The 19,297-nt window shown below is 42.7% G+C and overlaps 2 protein-coding genes and 1 long non-coding RNA gene across 4 annotated transcripts in view; 1 reads left to right on the top strand and 2 right to left on the bottom strand.

Annotated features, from left to right (window-relative positions):
• TUB (TUB bipartite transcription factor) overlaps positions 1–3,590 on the bottom strand; it is a 118,637-nt gene extending 115,047 nt beyond the window's left edge. The window contains exon 1 of one of the 2 annotated variants that reach the window (XM_083408455.1): positions 3,333–3,590. In XM_083408455.1, the coding sequence (XP_083264581.1) occupies positions 3,333–3,388 (56 nt within the window). In that variant the 5' untranslated portion in view covers positions 3,389–3,590. The remainder of the gene's footprint in view (positions 1–3,332) is intronic. The other variant, XM_083408452.1, reaches the window with a different exon arrangement.
• The window catches only part of RIC3 (RIC3 acetylcholine receptor chaperone), a 513,554-nt gene that overhangs the window by 260,668 nt on the left and 233,589 nt on the right, over positions 1–19,297 (top strand). The window lies entirely within an intron of this gene.
• On the bottom strand, positions 5,869–17,416 carry LOC310665935. Its single transcript, XR_014505725.1, has 4 exons — positions 17,366–17,416; positions 13,397–13,470; positions 7,661–7,803; positions 5,869–5,976 (listed from the first exon to the last, which is right to left on the bottom strand). It is a non-coding gene; the product is annotated as an uncharacterized lncRNA (long non-coding RNA).

The following is a 19,297-nucleotide window of genomic DNA, read 5'->3' as shown; positions in this document are numbered from 1 at the left end:
TAGCAAACTGGGAGACAGGCAGGCAGTCTCAGGAGCTGCTGCTGTCCAAGTTAGTGCCTCAGCCAGGTCTATTGTCAATGTGAAAGTTGAGACAGGTTGAATAGATCCCTACCATTAGACAGTGAGGTGGCCTTCACAGGCATCAGATTAAGGTTTTACAACAAGGTGGCAAATTTTTATTTTATTTTTCTAGTTTTACTACTGCCAGGGAGTGGTAAAGCTACTTGTAGAGTTTCTGGCCTTGGCAGTCTTGGGTATTGTGGGCAGTATCCAGCTAAACAGTTCTGCTAGCACACAGCCTCCCCGCCCTTACCTCTTGATTATGTTATATGGCCGCTGAGGCCATATAACACCGGTCCTACATAGGCTCCCAGTATGTCCCCAAGCAGAATTCAAAGTATTGGTACTGACCTTTAAAGCCCAAAATGGCCTGGGCCCAGTATTCCTGAAGGAGCATCTCCACCCCCATCACTGAACCCGGACACTGAGTTCCAGCGCCGAGGGCCTTCTGGCAGTCCCTTCACTGCAAGAAGTGAGGCTACAGGGAACCAGGGAGAGGGCCTTCTCGGTAGTAGCACCCACCCTGTGGAACGCCCTCCCCTCAGATGTCAAGGAAATAAACAACTCTCTGGCTTTTAGAAGACATTTGAAGGCAGCCCTGTTTGGGGAAGTTTTTAATGGTTGATATTTTATTGTATTTTTAATATTCTGTTGGGAGCTGCCCAGAGTGGCTGGGGAAATTATTATTATTATCATCATCATCATCATCATCATCATTATATTTATTTGGCTTCACATAATGTGCTACTTTTGAACAGAGTATCAAAAACAGAGAAAGTTTTGTGCAGTTGTGCTTCACATCATAGACAGCCAACTTGAGTACTACTCTATGTTCCAGACCATGGGTAGGCAAACTAAGGCCCAGGGGCTGGATCCGGCCCAATTGCCTTCTAAATCTGGCCCGAGGATGGTCCAGGAATCAGCGTGTTTTTACATGAGTAGAATGTGTGCTTTTATTTAAAATGCATCTCTGGGTTATTTGTGGGGCATAGGAATTTGTTCATAGTTTTTTTCCAAAATATAGTCCAGCCCCTCACAAGGTCTGAGGGACAGTGGACCGGCCCCTTGCTGAAAAAGTTTGCTGACCCCTGACCTAGACAGAGGTTGGGAAGCCAGGAGTGGTAAGCTCCATAATCAACTTGTCCCTAGTAAAAAGGCTTTCATGTCATTAGAAAGAAATCCATGCATTTATGTATTATCATAGAACATGAAGGTACATAGTCTCTATTTCTTAACACTTGAAAACATTTTTGATAGAGCCACCAGAGGCCAGACAAGATCAATTCAGTTGACCATTTCCAATCTGCATGAAACTGTTGTGTTTGGGGGAAAGCTTGCACACAAATGAAACACAGTATACTGTTGATCATAAACGATTGATTTTATATCTTGTGGGCTGTCTCCAGCTAATCAGCTATGCATTGGAATTTCTCTACCCACTTCTCTGCCTGTGCAATCTCTAAATATATCTGGGGGTCCCCCAACGCTCTGGAGTAGGTTTACTGGGTGTGCAGAGAGAGGAGGAGGTAGTGAAGTTCTATTGCATAGCTAAAAGTCCTTGAGCTAGCAGAACTGTTTAGTTGAAGACCACCCTATACCACCCCATATGGTCTATATTGAGATGTATACACCATTCTCTCCAGCTTGATGACTTTCTACAAACAAACTTGTGACCCTGCATATAAGCAAATTAAAGTATCCCCCATGAGAATATAAATTGCCAGCCCAAGTGATGCTTTGCCAAGCACGGAACCTGCAGCCATTCATCTTCTGTTAACGCATTTTGCTATAAGAGATCATCCAAGATGCAACATGTTATGACTTCCATAGTTACAGCCACTGGCAGAAAGCTACTTTGAACACTAGAGAGAATCCATCTATTTTGCAATTGTCAAGTAGCACAGAAGTGCGAGGGCAGATTTAATAAGCAAGAGACACCTCTGCACCATTTCTCAACTTAACAGTATTAACCATTCAGGATATAGGAAGCAATATATGAACTTGCGTAACATTTCTGTCAAACACACACACACACACGCAATGCGCCTGGAAACCAAAGCAGAGGAGGCCCTATCCTATAGAACCAAAACATGGGAGCTGAAAAAAGTGTTGTCCATATAAGATCCATAGGTTTTTTTTCTTTCCCCACTAGCCTGTCCTATTACAAGAAGATATGAAGTAGTGAAATTAAATTCTATTGCTAGGCAAAAACTATTTCAGTCACCTTTAGTGTGTTTCAGCTGTCACACACCTGTCACCTATCAAAAGGCACCAAGTGCATCACAGAACAGGGCATGATGGAAAACATAGACTGAGATGGTTGGCTCTGATACACTCTCCTCCACCTCTTCTAACAGCACACAATGTTAGTTCAATGTTTTCTTCCTGTTGCTGTGTGACTATCATTTATCTTATGAAGGACACACTGAAGCTTGAACACACAGGAGGATTTCTGTGGCCTGGTGGGCGGTACTTAAGATTTTTCAGAAATTACCTTTTTGTGATTCATCAGTCAACAGTTATTAAGGAACAACAAGCACAACAAACACAAACATAAGAATCCAATGTTCTAGATGCAGTTAGGGAAAAGGAACCTAAACCTTTCGTTTGGTTACTTGTAGAGCTGCCATTGCACCAATTCTCTAATGATAGTGAATTTTATATTTGGGGGATATAATAATGGGGAGGAGGACAGAGGGAGAAAAATAGCTGCTTGTTGCAAGATGTAGCAGGTGCATCACAGTGAGCTTTCCCCATCTAAATGCTTTGTGAACATTTTGCAGAGTTCTCAGCAGAAAATCTGCCCCGATTTTCCCTTTACCTGACACATCACCCCACATGTTACAGAACATCTCCTGCTAATATCTAATGGAACTTTATGGCACCACTTCTAAGCCACTAATTAACCACACAGGTCTTTCCTTATGCTCAGTTCTGGGGACACCATTTCTGCAAAAGACGAGAAACCCAGCACATTTCCCTAAACTTTCCCACCTTCAACATTACAGAGGAATTGTGGGGAGAAGCCGGCTGTCATTTGGGATAAGGAGGGAAACAAACAGCAAGTTGATAACATTGTCAGTTCAAGCGAACACCGAATGGTTATGAAGGAAAGTGCCAGTCTAACGCCTCAAAAGTAAACACTGATTTTAATAGGGCAAAGGCTGTGAAGCTTTTCTAATGAGAAGGCAACAGTAAGTTTAGGAATCATCTTGCCTAATTTTGTCTACCTAGTAAGGAGGGGTGATGTCAAAGGCTGCAAAACACAGTACCTGTCATAACTCCACCGACTGTAAGACATCGTCCTGTTGCCACTGACACCATCCATTCTTTGCAGCTGAGCGCTTGCTCCTACTCCCTGCAGTCTCTCCGATTGTCTAATCAAAAGAATGGCTGAAAAGAGTTCCTTTTAAAAAGAAGGAAGGGGAGAGACAGAGACACCTGCCTCTGAAAATCCTGTCCGACTGGAAAGATGCTGTACAACACCTATAAGCACTGAACAGTGGGACTAGAATTAAATGCACAGCAACCAATTTAGTAGAGGTTCACAATTGAAGGAATGTACCACTGTCTTTTCAAGAGCAGGGGATTCTCCCCGAGCTGCGATTCATATGTTCTGTGCCAATGTCTGGAACATGATTTCAGCTGTTTCTCTGGCAATACAAGATGACGGTGGCAGACAATAGGATTATGCTGAGGAGCTTTCAAGTGTTTGTACAAATGTGCAGCCATGGATAGGAGAGATGTAACTCCTGCCGCAGCATTTCTTTGTTATTTATGCTCGTTTCCACAGATACAGCTCCATCTTCCTTCCCTCCCCCATCACTTTTCTCTGGCCAATAACATAATCCCTAGATCTTTCAAATGCTACCTTCAGATGGACATGTAATGATGATGTCCTCTGCGTATTAGCTGAAATGAAGCACCAGCCCCAGAGTAACTTGTTCAATGGTTTAGCTGTGTGAAGAGCACTCTGTTTGTTTTGTTTTTGACAAAAAGCACACTTCTAATCCTGTTTTCTGTATATATGCAAATGAGCCACAAACCCCAGGGTGGTTCTGTTTGTTTTTAATTCTGCTGCTTGACAAGCAGCACTTTAATTTAAAAAAAAAAAAAAATCTAAGCCACTAACTGGCCAGCCCAAAGAATGCTGAACTCAGTAACATGAGAGCCACAACCAGAGACATTGCTTTCATTGCTCCAAATGACAGCATACTGGAAATACTTCACACGCTTAACATGTCAAAGCACTGCATTTATTTCATGTAAAATAAACCTGAGCTTGTTGTTATTATTTATATGGGACCATTCATGTTCATGATTCTCCACAAAGCCAAATGCCTCTCCTGAAAGAGCCAGACTAGCCTCCAGGGGAGGTGATAGCCTGGGTGACAAGCCACTAAGGATAATAATAATAATAATAATAATAATAATAATTTATTTGTACCCAACCCATCTGACTGGGTGGCTTCCATCACATATAAAAGCATAGTAAAAACTTAAACCTTAAAAAGCTTCCCTATACAGGGACACTTGCAGGTAAGTTAGAAAGTCAGAGGCAGAGTTGAGTTTTTGAAGAGATGTGAGCTAGAGGCTAGATGCAAAAAGCTGTAGGCTGAGGAGTGGAAACAAGAGGAATTACCGACAAAGAAAGAATGACAATCGAGTATGCAGAACTGGCTAAAATGATGGGAAGAATCCAAGAACAGAGGGACCAAAAGTTCATCAAGGACTGGACTAAATTTAGAGATTATTTGAAAGACAATTGTATTCAATTAAATACGTTGGTAGGATTGCAAGAAGCTTTGTAAGGAAAGGTACAAAAACCACTGCAGATAAGAATAAGGAAGTATGATGTTTTAATGTTTTTTATTTTAAAGCAATGGTTAGATAGTGAAAATGCAGAAATTTGAAATGAAAGATAGAAAATCATAAGGAAGTTTGAAGGAAGCCAAAATGTATAATATAATATCATATGAGGAGATATTGTAATGGAAAGTATTAATGTAAAACTAATAAAAATGATATGCAAAAAGCTGTAGGCTGGAAAGGCAAAGAGAGAGAGAGAGAGCCATGCTTGATTTCTGCAGGAATCTAAGGCTGTGGCTATGAGAGAATCAAGGCCTTCTTAGGGTTGACACTGTGAACTCCTCCATCACAGGCTCATATTATATGTATATGTAAACAAACCATATATAATAAAGACCATATGATGTGCCTCATTTCCGAAGGAAATACAAACCCTGAATACACACCTGGAAACTCACACCACTCAGAGATTGGGGTGGCGTGCAAGACTATACATGACTACAGACAGCAAATAGAAATATCAGTCTCTGGTTGTCCCAGACTGCAGGTGTTGAGTTAGTAGATGGGCCACCCAGAGCAATCCCTCCAGCCAGTCATGGTTGACTTTGGCAACTCATCTGATAGCTTAACTTACTTCTTAAGGCTGGTGTAAATCCTGCATGAATTCAGTTGTGAATACCACGGAATTTCTTGAAGGTGGGTGGGATACAATCAAAGCGAATTCCAGAGGAGAAGCCGTGTTAACCTGCTGCAGTGAAATCAATTTATTAAGGCAAATCTGTAGAGACTAAAAGAATTGCCATAATAAAATGTGTTTCAGGTGCTATAAGATTCCTTGTTGATTTAAATGTAACAGAAATATTTAAATGGGGAGCATGTCCCCTTGAGATACTTCAAATGCTGCATTGTCCCTTATTTATGAAATTTTCACAAGACAACTCATTCTAAGAATACTGCATGAGGCTGTGTTTCAGCAACTAGACATTAAATCCTTTTGGAAGTCTGGTTTTTATAGGGCACCCTTTATTTGTTAGAAAATCACTTTTGTTGCCAAGGCAGGTTGTACATTACAATCTCCATGTGCTGGCAGTGTGCATTCCCATTAACCTATCAAATGCAAAGAGAGAAAGAGAGATAATCACAAATTTGGTTGAATGGATTACACGGAAATGTTTCTCCAAAGGAGAGACACAGTAAATTCAAGTAACTGGGAAATGCAAAATAAGGAGTCTTCTAGAAAGGCTTTTATACTTTGTACTCTGCTGCCTCGATAGCTTTAACAACACATGGCTTCATTATTTATTTTAGTATAGGGCTATTTTTTTTAACACTATCATGTGTAAAACAGATGGTCCTAGTATATTATCCACAGACCGCTGGCTCCAAAGATCACAGCCTTTTGTGTGAGCGTAGCCTTTAAGGTGGTATGAAAATGCTGGGAAATTGTTTCTGCCTTCCTCCTTGCCAGTTTAATTATGTTCAGCGCAGTGATAACACAAGTTTCTACGGAACACGAATACATATTCTGAAAAGTGACCGAAGTGAAGTCATTCCTTTGAGACGTGCTGGATGGCTGTTCCATTCAGTGTGTAACACCGTGAGCCATCCATGAAACAGAATAATTGGCCGTTCGTACTCTAGGGCCCTTTATCACAGCTGAGGCACTGCTCTTCCGCAATCGGCCAGAAGTGGAATTCAAACGGTGGTTGCACTGCGACATTTATTGCAGCTATATTTCAATATGGGTCTGCAACAGTCTAGCAGTGCCCACAGGCATGATTCTGTGTCCTCTGAAGCAAGTCCCATTCAGTGCCGTGCTGTCGGATGTGTTCCCTAAGAAAGCATGCAGCCTTTTCAGTGCCACAGGGTTAATTATTAGCAATAATATTATGAGTTATTATATTATTATTTGTATTAGTTTTATTTTTGTTCCTTGCTGCACCCATGCGGTTGCACACCAACAGGAGAGAAGACAACAAATGTTTTATTGTCATGCTTGCTGCACTCTGGCTGCTTGAAATTAACGAGGAGAAGTGGATTTCCCCAGGTGCCCATTCCTGCTGCCACCACCGAGTTCCTTTCTGCATCCATGGAGCGCAAGCTGTGGCTGGGCAGTCTTGGATATGAGTATGAAAGGGACTGCAATAGTGCAGACACTGCTGGTTGCTTGGACTGGGCTTTTCCCACACGGAGGGGCAAAGGCTGGAAAGAACACAGACAGGGCTCTCTCCCTGAACATCAGCTACAGCCAACGGTGACTAGATGAGCTAACAGAAAGAGAGGCAGAAGTGGACACTGCCAGGGCTAGATTTACATATAAGCTAAACAAGCTATAGCTTAGGGCCCCACTCTCATGGGGCCCCAAAAAACGTAAAAGGGAAAAAAAACCTGGCTGTACATTTCCAAGTTATAAGATAAAAAAACAAATAAAATACAACCTACACACAGCAACAGTGTTTTGGGTTGTGTAGGCTCCTATGATGTAAGTAATGGGCCCGGCCTGCTAGCCTGCTCCCTAAAAGATCACTGGTTTGCTCATTTCTATATCAATTATTTTGATAAAATACATATTGTGTGATGTGCAAATGGCTTTAGATACCTATTAGGTCCATAAATTACCATATAGCATATATTCAACACAAAAAACGGCGACAATTTGTTGCTGACAAAGGACAGCTGGACATATAAAGGGCCCCATTACCTTCAGTAGCTTAGGGCCTCATCAAACCTAAATCCGGCCCTGGGCACTGCACAAGGTGAGACCTGGTGGATGCAGAAGTTTCCATGGTACCTGCGCAATGAGATTCTTGCTGCCTCCTCCACCTCTTGACTTCAGGAACTTGCTGCTCCCAAAGATGAGATGGGGAAGGCCCCCCAGAAGTGACTGGAAGTCATCTCCCATCAGCTGTAACCACCGTCATGTCGTAGGGTTGGCTGTGAGGAAAAATAACCCTCAAATAAGATTAGCCACCTTTGCAATAGAGGGTGTCAACAAAACCTGCAAATGCAGCCTGTCTGAATTGGTAGCCAGCCAACATTTTCAGATGCAGTGGGGACCTGAACAGGCAAGATAATAGCATGGTGTTAGTGCTCTCTGCACCAAATAAGGACAAAATCTTGTCAATCAGCAGAACTTCATTAATATTTTGTTCTGTGTATCATTTCAATTCACACCCTAAGGCTCTCTTTAGCCTCCTATGCCAATTTAAAGCTACTGTTATTGGTCTCAGCACCTTTGTTGAAAATGGCTGCTAAATAAAACAATCAGAAGTTGATGCAAGCAACAGTTAGATTCATCTCTAAGATTTCCAGTACAATGGATGTCATACTTAAGGTGCCTGAAGTATCTCAGTGATAAATCTGCTGAAACAGAATTGTTATGTAAGAGCAAGCTGTAAGAATCTAATGTAGAAACTCAAATAAAGGCCCTGTTTTTCTATCTGAACTCTTCTGATCACACACTTAAATATGCCTCTCTCTCTCTCTCTCTTTTAAGTACAGTGGTAACTCAGGTTACAGACGCTTCAGGTTACAGACTCTGCTAACCCAGAAATAGTACATCAGGTTAAGAACTTTGCTTCAGGATGAGAACAGAAATTGTGCATCAGCAGCGCGGCGGCATCGGGAGGCCCCATTAGCTAAAGTGGTACCTCAGGTTAAGACCAGTTTCAGGTTAAGAACGGACCTCCAGAACGAATTAAGTTCTTAACCCGAGGTACCACTGTATCTGAAAGAGAAAAGAGCTTTCATCAAATCTATTTTAAAAATCCATGTTATGAACATATGCTAAGTGAACCACCCCACCACCTCCTCCTTTTCCTCCCATATACTTCCATTGTATTGCTCTTACTCTGGATTCACCCCAGAAATAGGGATTTTATGCATATTTGAGGACCACATGCAGCTTTGTATCATGACTATCATACACAGTACAGGAGAAGACATGAGCGTATTCACGCATTTCACCAGCAAAAAAATATTTCACTGTTTACTCAGGAGAGATACCAAATACTGTGCCAAGAAAATAGTAATAATACTATTTATGTATTTATGTAAAATAACTTTTGTATGCAGTACTAACCAAGGGGAATCTGAATGGCTATCTTATTCAACATGGCTCAGAATAGGAGGAGGTATGAGACTGTCCTAGCTAGGCTGTCCTTTTTCTCAATTCAAAGCAAAGTTGGCTTTTGCTGGTGTGTGTGCATCAAAATCGAGTATGTTATAAGATGGGTATGGGTATGTTATAAGATGGTTATGGATCATGGCCAACGTCAACCCATGCTGTTATCATCACTATTAAGAGGAGAAGGATACATTGTAAAACCAGCAGAGGGCATATCAACTAATCCCTTCTCTCCAAAGCAATGGGAGCATGCTCAGTGACTTGCTTCTCTGAGAAAGTTGCAGAAGAGATACCGCATCCAAGAATTAAGTAGGCTGTAGGCTGTAGGCTATGAAACCGCAAGCCACAACAAATGCCAGATTTTAAGGAATAATAATAATAATAATAATAATAATTTATTTATACCCTGCCCATCTGGCTGGGTTTCCCCAGCCACTCTGGGCAGCTCCCAACAGAATATTAAAAACACAATAAAACACCAAACATTTAAAACTTCCCTAAACAGGGCTGCCTTCAGATGTCTTCTAAAAGTCAGGTAGTTGTTTATTTCCTTGTGATACGGAAGGGGGGGGGCATGTCTTCTTCACCTCCTTCTTCGCTACAATATATCCATTTATTTCCAACTGTCAATGACAGAAGGGACTAAAATCTATAAATCATAGAAAATCAACGTGCCAATTTGCTCAATTTCTCTAGAACTCCATGACACCTTCCCTGTCCTCCATAATCCCTCAAGCAAGGTGTTAAGACCCTAATCCTGTCAAATCACTCTGCCTGGCCTTTCCTCTGGGCAATGCCAGGTGGCAGACTATGCATACATGGACCATTGTCTTCTCATCACCGGTACTCAGGATGTGCTTATCTACACATATCTCCAGCTCTGCAATTTCCCCCCCCCCTCCTCCATATGTTAATCCTGTGTAACCCAACCTCTTCTTAATATATTCATGATGTAATCTGTGTAACCCAACCTCTTCTTAATGTATTCATGATGTAACTGGGATGTATTTTGCACTGTATTCTGGGACATGGAGGGAAGTTTCAAAAGTTCATGTCACCCTTTTCTCGCTGTTCAATCTCGCCTTGAACCTTATTGCGCAATAAACATGGATCTTCTGCAGTTTGCTCCTGTCTCCGGCTGAACTCATTTTCCTCCGCAGGGACCCGCGGACTTAGTCCGACGAGCTGGGTGGCAGAGCAGCCTCGCACCCAGATTTTGCCATAACACTTGACATCTGATGGGAGGGCGTTCCACAGGGTGAGTGCCACTACCGAGAAGGCCCTCTGCCTGGTTCCCTGTAACCTCACGTCTCACAATGAGGGAACCTCCAGAAGGCCCTTGGCTCTGGACCTCAGTGTTCAGGCTGAATGATGGGAGTGGAGACGCTCCTTCAGGTATACTGGGCTGAGGCCGTGCTATCATGTCCTTACTGCTTCATGTAGGATCCAAGGCAATAGAAACATGTTCCCTAACTAAGGCTGCCAAGCTTTTGTTAAGCCACCAGCCACCTCCAAAAAGTGAGTTTTCCATTGTTGATACTTAGTCCATATTTATTGTGTGTGAAAATTTGTTTTCACTTCAGTGCAGCTTTCAGCACCATAACACTGTGCCAGCAACAATTCTCAGGTGTATTTAGCGCAAATAATTCAGCTGAGATGCACACAGCAGAAGCCTCAAATCAGCCCTCAGGCTTGGTAAACAACTAGTGCAAACAGGTTTCATTAACGCTTCTCCCCACAATGGCACTAACCTCTGTTCGGTGAGAACAATGCAATTTGGATCTGAGAATGGAAACAGCGGCAGCCTAGCCTCCCCTTTGCCTATTACCTGCAGACACTTAGCTGCTTGCAAGAAGTGGGTTGAAATTACTACAATTTGGACTAAATGTGCAGAGAGTGTCGAGGATGCTAATCTCACCTGTTTTCCTTAATGTGCTCCCCCAGAGCATTTACAGGTGTGTGCTGGGAAGGTGATTAAACTGATTTGTAATCCTTACAATGCTTTCCAAAGCAACTGATCATCCTTTTTTTAAAAAAAAAATATGGTATGATTGTTAGTGATCAGTGGTGGAAACAAAAGCAAATGTAGATGGCAGGCAGGAAGAATTACAGAATTCAGATCACAGAATTTGATATAATAATAGTAACTGCAGCAGCAACAACTAGCAAATTCTGTAAATGAGAGTAACCTGGTTCAAAATTACATCCGATGATAGTTTAATAAAAAATTATTATTATTATTATTATTATTATTATTATTATTATTATTATTACCCCACCCATCTGGCTGAGTTTCCCCAGACACTCTGGGCGGCTCCCAATCAAGTGTTAAAAACAAGACAACATTAAATATTAAAAACTTCCCTAAACAGTTTAAAACAAACAATGATTTACTGTGAACTAGCAGCATGCTGTTCAGAAGTTCCCATGGTGCTCTCCTCCTGCTGCTGCCTGCCATGGATGAACTATGCCACAGTTTGGCTTATATAATTTGAACCCAGGCTCATGGTCTGTTTCCTCCAAACAAACCGCAACTCATAAAATCAATGTTTATTCCTCGCTGACCACTTCAGGGTTTTTGGGGGAGGAAAACCGAAAGTCCAGGTTCAGAGGACATGACAAGATAGCCTCTGGCTTGCTTTGTCTGCAGTGTGGCAGCAGAGTGAGGAAGAGATGCTGCGGGAACTTTTACACACCAGCACATTGCTGGTTCTCATTAAATCATTGTTTTAAACTATGGCTTAATGTGACATGCCACCTAGGCCAATGGCTTCGTTTCAGAGGATGGGAGGTAGAAGACCAGAATGTATTAGTGGTGTTCCGCTAAATCTTTCGCAAATGCAGTGAAGCATCTCAATGTTTCAGGGTTTGTTATATGGCAGCGCAAAGGGAGAGAATCTCAAACCTGTGGGCATGAAACATCCCTCCAGGCCTCTCTTGACAACCCACCACGCTTGCCACAGGCTCTCCTCACTAGCACCCTCCTCAAATGCTTTTCTGTGCCTGGAAATTGTCCCTGAACTCTTGATGATGCCTCTTGTTTTTCTGGAGGGAGGATGGAGAGGTGTGGTGTGTGAGAGGAATCCAGCAACATCTGGAGGGCTCGTCCCTATTTTCCCACAATCAAAGCATCCCATTGTTTTGCAGCTCCCTCGCCTACTTCCAATTTTGACAATTTATGCCCTACAACTCAGGCATCTGTTGTACGAGGGCACACGCTGGTGACGGCACAAAAGGGACCAGTTGCCCCTTTACAACTTGCTTAACTGCAAAACGATGCATAGATGTAGAAGTAAGGAAATATGCAGATCTGCCAACTCCACACTGCTCTGAGTGCTATCTTAAGCTGCCGGCCCTGTGACTACTTGGAAATCTAACATTTTTAATCCACTGAGCCTGCCAAGCAGTTTTTTTTTTGGGGGGGGGGAGTACAGTGAGCTGTTGTGAAAAGAGGGAATCTGCAAAAATAAGGTTTGCTAAAAGATGAGCTGCTTCTTAGTTCATGTATGTGACACAGCAAGCGTGAAATCACCAAACTGCTGTGCTCCTTTAACTGTGATCCAAGACACGTACAGTGGTACCTCAGGTTACATACGCTTCAGGTTACATACGCTTCAGGTTACAGACTCCGCTAACCCAGAAATAGTGCTTCAAGTTAAGAACTTTGCTTCAGGATGAGAACAGAAATTGTGCTCCAGTGGCGCAGCAGCAGCAGGAGGCCCCATTAGCTAAAGTGGTGCTTCAGATTAAGAACAGTTTCAGGTTAAGAACGGAGCTCTGGAACGAATTAAGTACTTAACCCGAGGTACCACTGTATTTGCTTTTCTCAGTGTACATTTGGGGATGCAGGCAGATGCCTTAAACTAGATCAGACAACTGGACAATCTAGCCACTCTGACTGGCAGTGGCTCTCCAGGTTTTCAGGTAGGTGGCATTCAGAGCCCTGTCTATGGGGGATTGAACCATAGCTATCAACTTTTCCCTTTTTTTAAGGGAAATTCCCTTATTCCGAATAGGAATTTCCCTTAAAAAATGGGAAACGTTGACAGCTATGGATTGAACCTGGGACCTTCTGTATGCAAAACACATGCCCTTCCATTGGGCTACAGCCCTGTTTCACAACGTAGGTTTTGAATAAGAGACTGTCTGGGTCTCTGCTCCCTTTTACAGCTCACTGTTTCTCAGTCTAACCTGCCACACGGGCATAAAGCACTCAAAGCTTTCTGGAGCAAGCACAATGTAACAAACATCTGAGTCAATGTGATTGCTGATTTTCTCTCTTCCTCACACACACAGAGTGCAATTTGCTTTCCTGCTTTGATCACACAACAGGAGGATGAGAGACCTTGCAGGCAAATCCTGAACATGCCTAATTGGGAGTTGAACCCCACTGTGGCTTACTTCAAAGGCCTGTTTTCTCGCATTTGGGAAGTAGCTTCATCATGCCAATCCAGTATCATTAGAGCCAGACAACCCTGTAAAAGAGACCAAACGTATGGTTACTTCCTACATCAGCATCAATCCATGTTAATTATCAACACCCTTAACTAACAAATCTCTCTCGTGTGTGTGTTTTAAAAAACCCAGTGCAGAACAGAATCTAGAGTAGGTTCTAGAATTTCTCTAAAAGTGTGAAGTTATAAAGGTAAAGGTAAAGGTAAAGGGACCCCTGACCATTAGGTCCAGTCGTGACTGACTCTGGGGTTGCGGCGCTCATCTCGCTTTATTGGTCAAGGGAGCCAGCGTACAGCTTCCGGGTCACGTGGCCAGCATGACTAAGCCGCTTCTGGTGAACCAGAGCAGCGCATGGAAACGCTGTTTACCTTCCCACCGGAGCGGTACCTATTTATCTACTTGCACTTTGATGTGCTTTCGAACTGCTAGGTGGGCAGGAGCAGGGACCGAGCAAAGGGAGCTCACCCCGTCGTGGTGATTTGAACCGCCGACCTTCTGATCAGCAAGTCCTAGGCTCTGTGGAGTTATAGATAGTGCATTAACACCACCAGTGGAATCAGTGTTGCTGTGTTTTTTCATACTACATGACACAGATTTTTATGATTTTCAGCTCCTGCCTGTTAGGAAATAAAATCATTCTTGTGCTTCTTTCATTCTCAAGCCCTACCCAGTTCTGCAGAGCTCTTCCCTGGAGGCTCTCCTTGATTCAGTACTCAATGCTAAAAAGATTTCAAAACTGGAAAAATCACATACATATCAAGCTTGATGCTGGTGCCCCAAATTCACCCGGTGTCCAAATAATGTCCTTAAAGAAAAAATGCTGTTTTCAGACAAATTTGTCAAAAGGAAATGACTGATAGGGGACCAAACCTCTTATGGATGACCTCAAATATTTGCTTGTATCAGAGAGACTCTGAAGTGTGAACATTTCAGCGAAATGAGGACAAACAAAATACTGTATTACAGTATTTCACACTGAGGTCTAAGACCGGAAGCTGTTGACCTTCTCTTTACACAAGAAATAGAAAGCTGACAGGGGTCTCCACACAATGGCTACATTCACACCTTGCCTTTAAAAACACTGTAATACCACTGTAATGCACAAAGATTCCTGGGAGCTGTAGTTTTAGATGCTGAGAGTTGTTAGGTAAAGATAAAAGGACCCCTGACCATTAGGTCCAGTCGTGGCCACCTCTGGGGTTGCGGCGCTCATCTCGCTTTATTGGCTGAGGGAGCTGGCGTACAGCTTCCGGGTCATGTGGCCAGCATGACTAAGCTGCTTCTGGTGAACCAGAGCAGCACACGGAAATGCCGTTTACCTTCCTGCCACAGAGGTACCTATTTATCTACTTGCACTTTTATGTGCTTTTGAACTGCTAAGTTGGCAGAAGCAGGGACCAAGCAATGGGTGCTCACCCCATCACAGGGATTCGAACTGCTGACCTTCTGAGCAGCAAGTTCTAGGCTCTGTGGTTTAACCCACAGCGAGTTGTTAGGAGACCCTAATTTCTCTCACACAATTACATTTCTCAGAGTGGTTTAACAATCAATCCCTCTTCACAAGGAACTTGGGGAATTGTAGCTGTGAGGGGAATATTGGTACTGTAACAGCTCTCTGTATGCTTAACAAACTACAGCTCCCATAATTCTTTGGGGGGGAGCCATGACTGGTTAAAGTGGTATCATAGTGCTACAAATGTGAATGTGGGCAATGTGATATCCATATGGGTGGTATTTTCAAGCCATTGCCTCTCTCAATAGTCTGAGATGATGGAAGCTATAGTCCAGCAACATCTGGAGGGTCACAGATTCCTTGTCCTTGTCCTGGAAATGCACTATAACAGCCTTCTCCATTGGGGTGCCCCTCAGAGGTTTTGGACTACAACTCTCATCAGCCACAATGAGCACTGACTATAGTTTCCCCTGTCCTAGACCATTGGCCAAGCTGCCTGGGACTAATGTGAGTTGCAGTCCAACAATAAATGAAGGGCCACATGTTCCTCATCCCTGATTTTTTCTAAAAAATAAATAACTTTTATAAATTACATTTCAAAATATTCATTTAAACAACCTTAAATCAATGACTTCCCTTCTTCTCCTTCCGTGGTTCATTTTGCATACCATACATCCCTGCATATTTTACATGAACTAAACCATTCAGTAATCCATTATTACATCCATCAAAACTTATTTGCACTGTTGAATTTATCTTAATGCTACCAGCATTTTTAAATAAACACAATTTTCACCTATATATTCAGTAGACATTTTCCAGTCTTCTTTAAATGTGCGTTCTTCTTGTTCTCTTATTCTATAAGTTAAGACTGCATGCTGAGTGTATTCCATCAGTTTAAGTTGCCATTCTTCTTTGTTTGGGAACTCACTTGTTTTCCATTTTTGGGCTAACAGAACACGGGTTGCGGTGGCAGCGTACATAAATAGACTTTTTTTGACACCTGAGAATTTCCCTCTGAATTATCCCCAACCAAAAGGACTCTGGGTTTTTTGGAAATGTCTTTTTAAACATTTTTTTCAATTCATTATATATCATATCCCAATACTCTTTTAACCTTTTACAAGTCCAACCTCATCCCTGCTTTAAGACAAAGCCTTGCTTTAAGACAAAGCTTCGCTAACATCAAATACCAAACCTCTTGCTCAGTTGTATCTTGAACTGCAATAGGCCTCAACCCAAGCTAACAGATGGCTCTGTATTTGTCTCAGTCCTGACAAACCTTTTCATTACTGTTGCCTAGAAGAGCAAACATACCACTTAGGCAAAGACTGATGAAATCATGGCTAGAGAAAGGAACCTTGTTAGGGTAGAATTCCTAACAAGAGGCAGAAGATAAAGGCAGATGTGGCTGGAAAACCGTGCTCTTCACATCAGTTGCCTTACCATAGAACAAAGTAATGTGATGTTGCTTCTATAGATATACAGGGTAATATCAAAGTAGACTAACTGGGCTTACTCTACGTGACTCATGTTGGCTGTTACCCAAAATAACTAATGTTGGCTATTACCCAAAATACAGGTGGATGCTTGGAACATTTGTTGATTTGGTCTAATCACAATTTAGGTGTCCTTGTATCTGCTTAGAATAGCTTCTGGTCCCAATTTTGTGGTTATCTTAATGGTGTCACAGAGGCAATTAATAATACTTCTTGACAAATAATAATAATAATTTTATCATTTATACCCTGCTCATAAGGGTTAATCACCATCACTGCCGGGGATTCCCTCCCCACCATTTATATACTGTGCAATCGTAATAAAACCTCAAAACAGTTTAAGAATGAAACAATGACATTGTCAGGGAACTGCCATCAGTGCCAGAGGGAGAGAGCAAAAGCCAGAGGGATTCCAGAGAGCGTCCAGGGATCGGGAGGAGCAGCCCATCTTCTGGGGAAGAGAATCAGCGTAGCACCAGTGGAGAAGGGGGGCAGATGGGGGAAGCGGCGAGACGGTCCCATGACTCCTTGCCTGGGACCAGCGGGGAGAGTAGGGGTCCTCCGCTGCCTACGCCCTCCTTGCACAGAAGGCTTTCGCGCAGAGAGAGTAGGAGGAGACTAGGCGTCAAAGAGCTTCTTTGCTGGAAGAAGTTTAAGAAACGCCCACTGACGGATTCTGCCAGTGATTGAGTCAGCCACGGGTGAGTGGCTGTCCGGACGGAAAAGGTTCACTTTGGCAACCCAGCCAGGTGTTTGCACCCAGCCGGGGAGATAAGCACCGGTTTACGCACGAGCAACCCCTAGAACCATTACAGACATCATCAATGAAAAAGTACTTCAAACATTCAAAACATAATAACAAGGTAAATCCAGATTAAAACTGCTTCTAGATGCAACAGAAAAGCAGAAAAGAATATATATCAACCTGTAGTGCCAAACAGAAACAAGGAAAAGCAATGGCACCTTTAAAAGATGAAATGGATCTCTCTTCCAGCAACAAGGGCTTTGCTTTTAATGTAACTGTATTTAGCAGACAGCCTATATACAGCACTGTACTTCCTTGCCAGCTTGCACCTCCCCTCTCCCACTCTTTGCTTGCTGGAACCAGAAATATTCAGCCCGATTTGAAGCACATCCAAGCTTGTTCTCAACTATGTAATTATTAAGCAAAAATTCTGCTGCCTGCAGTATGTTCAAGGCCCCCTCTGCTGGACAAACTGTTGATTCAGCTGTCAACAGTTAAAGAAAACAATTGAGTCAGAGTTCCTGGCACACTCAACAATGCAAAGAATGCTGTATCTAAGCAGGAAGACAAATGAGGCTGTGATAGAGGGAACCTAATACTTTTACAATGCCCATTCTACTGGATCTCCGGCATTGCCATATCTGAGCCACAAATCACACCCTGCAGCAGACCTCTCAGAAGCAAATGTAAATAAAATAATCCCCATTCTTTAGCCTTTGCTTCCTCACTATCCCCAGACTACTGTGTTCTTATAAGCCTTTTTATCAGGCTGCATAAAAGGTGTCCTCTGAGGCCTAATCCACCTCCCAAGTTCTCACGCCAATGAAAATGGCCAAATGCAAACAAAAGTAAGGGACTTAGTGTGTGAGGGCTGTGCTGAAGTTGAATTTAGGTGCAATTTAACCTTGACTGGATGGGATAAGTCTCCTCCTCACCCATATTTGTATCTGGAGTCTTTCAGCTGCAGATATAGATGAGCCTATAAATAGGATTAGGCCGGGTTCAACTCTGACTGGGAAGGATCTCCCGCTCTGTGGAAAGCTTACAGCCAGCAGTGGCTTCTCCTCACAGGTAACAAAAAAGAAGAACAGAACTATGCACAATTACTCAAATTGTGCCAAGGCCTCAAAAGGGCATCATATGCATAGGAAGGAGGTATGGGGCCACACAGACCTCCAGGGGTCACAGAAATTTCCCTACCCCCAATGTCCAGGCATCAGGAGAGGACGACGTATGCAGAGAAAAAGCCTGGGCTTTCTGTGCTATGCAGGACCATGTTGGAGCCATATTCATTGCTTCTACTGTTAATTTTAATGCATATTTTGTGTTGTGTAAACAACTTAAGAAGTTTGGATGATTAAGCAACACATAAATCATGATAAATTATATATATGAAAGCAGTGGTGGAAGGTTACTTAGACTTGGGCCAAGCTACCAAGAATTGAGAATTCTTGGAAGACAGGTGAGGTTCCTACAGACTGGAGGTGGGCAAAAGCTGTCCCCATTTTCAAAAAGGGGTAAAAGAAAAAGACCCAGGTAACTACTGACCGGTGAGCCTGACATCAATGCCAGGGAAGGTCCTACAACAGATAATTCAACAGTTGGTCTGTTAGCATTTAGAAAAGGATGCTGTGATTACTAAGACCCAGCATCGGTTTTCTCAAAAATAAGTCATATCAGACCAATCTGATTTATTTTTAATGGAATTACAAACTTGGTGGATCAGGGAAATGCTGTGGACATAGTGTATTTTGATTTCGGTAAGGCTTTTGACACAGTCCCCCATGATATTGACAGTATCGAGGGCAGCCATCTTAGCAGTTAGTCATCCAAGCATTTGCCATGAAAACAAATGGAACAATTACATTACAGTGGTACCACGGGTTAAGTACTTAATTTGTTCCGGAGGTCCGTACTTAACCTGAAACTGTTCTTAACCTGAAGCACCACTTTAGCTAATGGGGCCTCCTGCTGCCGGCGTGCCACCGGAGCACGATTTCTGTTCTTATCCTGAAGCAAAGTTCTTAACCCAAGGTAATATTTCTGGGTTAGCGGAGTCTGTAACCTGAAGCGTATGTAACCTGAAGTGTATGTAACCCGAGGTACCACTGTATAACGGGGTGAATTCACATGTCAGCCACTAGTTTACT

The sequence above is a fragment of the Podarcis tiliguerta genome, assembly GCF_965153285.1.
Source record: "Podarcis tiliguerta genome assembly, chromosome: 1".
Classification (NCBI taxonomy): domain Eukaryota; kingdom Metazoa; phylum Chordata; class Lepidosauria; order Squamata; family Lacertidae; genus Podarcis; species Podarcis tiliguerta.
This window is presented reverse-complemented; position numbering and strand designations above follow the sequence as displayed.